The sequence below is a fragment of the Pollicipes pollicipes genome, unplaced genomic scaffold (genome assembly GCF_011947565.3).
Source record: "Pollicipes pollicipes isolate AB1234 unplaced genomic scaffold, Ppol_2.1 Scaffold_4002;HRSCAF=4701_pilon_pilon_pilon, whole genome shotgun sequence".
Taxonomy (NCBI): Eukaryota; Metazoa; Arthropoda; class Thecostraca; order Pollicipedomorpha; family Pollicipedidae; genus Pollicipes; species Pollicipes pollicipes.
Window position 1 is genome coordinate 38331981 of NW_023596420.1, and position 3651 is coordinate 38335631.

Below are 3651 nucleotides of genomic sequence, written 5' to 3' on the forward strand. Positions count from 1 at the left end.
GAACCAGCACCTGACCACAAACATGACCGGCGCCTGCCGCGCTGCCACGCTGTCCCGGCGGTGGCGACGGTGTGACGGCCCGGTTCACACCTGTCACCCGACAGTGTTACAGCCCAGCTCACACATTCCCCCGACGATGTGACGGCCTGGTTCACCCCTGTCACCCGGCGGTGTGACAGCTCGGGTCAAATCTGTCATCCAGCGGTGTGACGGCTCCAGCTCACACCTGTCACCCGGCAGTGTAACGGCCCAGCTCACACCTGTCACCCGGCGGTGACGACCCAGTTCGCACCTGTCACCCGGTGGTGTGGCGGCTCGGATCACACCTGTCACCCAGCGGTGTGACAGCTCGGCTCCCACCCGTCACCCGGCGGCGTCGGTGGCCCGGGCGGCGCCACGCGTCGGCGTCGGCGGCGGGTGACGCCGCGCGCCGCCTCCCGGCTCTCCCTCGACGCCGCTAAAGCCGCCCGCCCAGCCCGGGCCGCGCCGGCGTCAGTCGGTGGCGGGCGGCGGCAGGTGGCGGACGCCACGTGGACGATGTCCCTGCGCCACGTGCTGGTGGCGGCAGCGGTGCCCGTGCCGGCCGAGGTGGACCGCGAGGCTCGTTGCCAGCCGTTCGTGCACCAGCTGCTGCGGTGGGACCGCGTCGTCAGCAGGGTGTTCGGCCACGTCCGGGTCACCTCCGGCAGACGCGACTCCCGGGATGCAGGTGAGTGGGGACGGTGGAGTGCTTGCTTGTGGAAATGGAAAATGCCAACGAGGTTCATGGGCCAGCTCCTTTTCCTCATCTCACTCAACACCTTTGGCTTTATTTATGATGAATAAATCAAAATAGTATATCATAGTTGGTCGAGGAACCATGTGGATATAAAATAAAATGTTGCTGTATGGGATCCAGTTAAATGAGCTAAGCAATAGATCACAATGGTCACTCTCGGAAGTGGTATGGTGAAAACACCGGGGATCCGTGGGGAACTTATGAGATCCTGGCTCCTATAGACGTTGAAAAGGCATACGGTATATTATAATGTTTGGTTTGGGGAAACTGAAAATTTAAAAAGTAGATTTCTTCCTTTTCTCGAATACATGAAGCTTATTGCGCCCTTGACTGCAGACTTGCCCAATTTCATGCACCTGTAGCACCAGCATATCAGCCAGGCGGTCGTGACATTCATTTAGATTCTTCTCTCATCATTGGCCGCTGGGTGATTTCTCTCAGTTTCATAAGTTCGGATCAACGCTTCATGATGACCATTGATGCTACGTCCCGCACGTTCGACCGTCAACGCAAAACGCAACGCAGCTGCAAAACCGCCCAGTTGTAGATTAGGTAGATTATTTCCGTGCAATAACTAATGTATTCCCATCCGGTTTAAAGGTGAAGTGCTCCAATTCTTTCAGCAGTTGTATGTGGTATATTCTTAATGCAGGACGAAACGTCAAGTGTACTAGTAAATGCGATTGAACGCACTATGGTCGCTGCAAACAGGCCGCATCCATCTAGTCATGTGAGGTGCATTCAGCTAGATGATTGGATCACATTCATCCCAGTTGTCGCAAAGACGCGTCCAAGTACTGCATCATTGGTGGCTGCTGGATTCTTCAATCACCGTCAACTTTGACCGCTGATAATGAAGTTCACAAATCTAGTTCTCGTCCTGTAGCCGTGTGTCAAACGCTGACCAAAACCTACGTCATTTTCCTTCCGCCGTCTGCCTCGTAGGGACCCCGTTAGCCGCGGAAGACCTGGCAAGGTCACCTCGCATGAAGAAGATGTCTGTACCGGCTCGGCTGCCTGACCTGCTGCAGATGACCGCCGAGGAGCGGGGCCCCAGCCCGCCGCCGGGACCGGCCGCGCCAGCCGCTGCTGATCTCTCCACCGCGCTGCAGCGTCGCCTGGCGCACATCCAGCGCGTGAGGCAGCTGACCCGGAAGGAGGGTCGCGTGACCCGGCCGCCGCCGTTTCCGGTGACCCCGCGGCACCCTCCGGCGGCGGGGCCGAGCCGGCGGGTCAGCGCGCCGGCGGGACCAGCGGCGTTCGCAGCGCGCCTGAGGAAGATCTCCGTGACGGACACGCTGCGGCAGGTGGGACGGGACCTGCGCCGCATCGCCGACCACCTCCAGCTCAGCAGACTCGTGGTCAGTGACGTCAGGAGGTCTTATGATGACCGAGCTTCAGTGTACCAGGAGGTCTTATCGTGACCGAGGTTCATTGTGCCAGGAGGTCTTACGATAACCAAGCTTCATTGTACCAGATGGTGCTAGTAAAGCCGTTTTATTAAACAGTTATTTTGAGAGCACCCGACGTTCCAGAGCAGTGTTCATCGTGCTGTTCTCTTGGAACTCGTTTTGGTTTGACGATTTTATTTCCCGGTGAACATCATTTTAGTTTGACGTTTTATTTCCCAGTGAACATCATTTTGGCGTAAAGGTGATCTGCAAATGACACAACCAGCATTGTGCAGTTCGGAAGTCATTGCGTAGCCGGTGTTGATTTATATTGATGGTGTCACGAAACACTTGTCGCCAACACCGTCGTATATATGGCGCCTACTTGTACGATGGATAGAGGGCACTTTGCTCTCTGTGGGTCACATGTGTACCCACCCGGTTCTTGCCCGTCGATCCTCCCCAACACTTCTCATAAACCGTCGAACATACGTGACCCAAATTCACACCGCGTCAGGGCTCCCCGAGAAGTGAAAATCGGTGCCAGGGCTTGCAAAGTCAGGTCGTCGCGGCGCGACACTTTTTGCGCGCCACTGAACTGGCGACAGGGGGCCAATGTCGTCATCGGACCCACTTGCCTCACCCGCCTCGGCCGACGACGGCGCGGGTTCTGACTCGAGGTCGCGAGGGTAAAAACCAACTACTCTGCCTATTCCCGGAACGCGAATCACCGAGCTTCCGCCATGGAATGCTGTTTGTGGTTTTCCTATTTGCCCTCGAGGTTTTTGTCGCGAGTCATGTCATGCAGTTCCGGGTAAATGGTGCTCCGGCATACTGACTGACTGGGGAGAGAACGGCACCACAGTTCAGCAGAATGTCTTGTGCGCCAAGCGCTGCGATTGGTTGCTACGCAGTCCCAAACATCAGGCTCCATGCCAGATGCGTGCCAGGGGATATCTGCTTGCCAGAGCACAGATTCGCTTGAAAGGGGAAGCAGAACACGACGTCTTCTACTGGCTGGCACGGCGGTACAATGACGGTGTTGGAGACGCGCTGGGCGATCCGGAGCCGCTTGTCACCACCGACCTCCTTTCAGGGCGGACACCGTGACGGCGGAGACGGACGGGCGGTCAGCTGGGCGTACCCCATGCTGACCGGCGTCATCGGCTGTGTCCTGGTCTTCAGCATCTCGGCGCTGCGCCGCGCCTTCAGGGGCTGAACCAGCCGGCTCCAAATGGTGATGATGCTACAAAGGTCCCCGACTGCGGCACGTGCAGCTGCCCGGCCTGTCTGGCCGAAGAGATCTGTACAGAACTGAAGTGGTGGGGCTTGTCGAGCCCCTGGAGTGGTTCGTGGGACGGTCGCGATGAAGGAGTCGAGTTCCGCACCAGTGTATTCTAGCCAGCGACAGATCGATGTCTTAGTGATGGGTGAACCCATTTACACGTCTTTCACAGATCGCGGCATCGTCGTTTCGTGGCG

At 57.5% G+C, this 3651-nt stretch overlaps 1 protein-coding gene across 1 annotated transcript; it reads left to right on the top strand.

The window, feature by feature from the left end:
• The first annotated feature begins 515 nt into the window (after positions 1-515).
• Positions 516-2053, top strand: LOC119094464 (uncharacterized). The gene is made up of 3 exons (XM_037217521.1): positions 516-709; positions 1724-1914; positions 2045-2053. The coding sequence occupies exons 1-3, from the start codon at positions 538-540 to the stop codon at positions 2051-2053; spliced, it is 372 nt and encodes a 123-aa protein (XP_037073416.1). The 5' UTR covers positions 516-537.
• The last annotated feature ends 1598 nt before the right edge of the window (positions 2054-3651 follow it).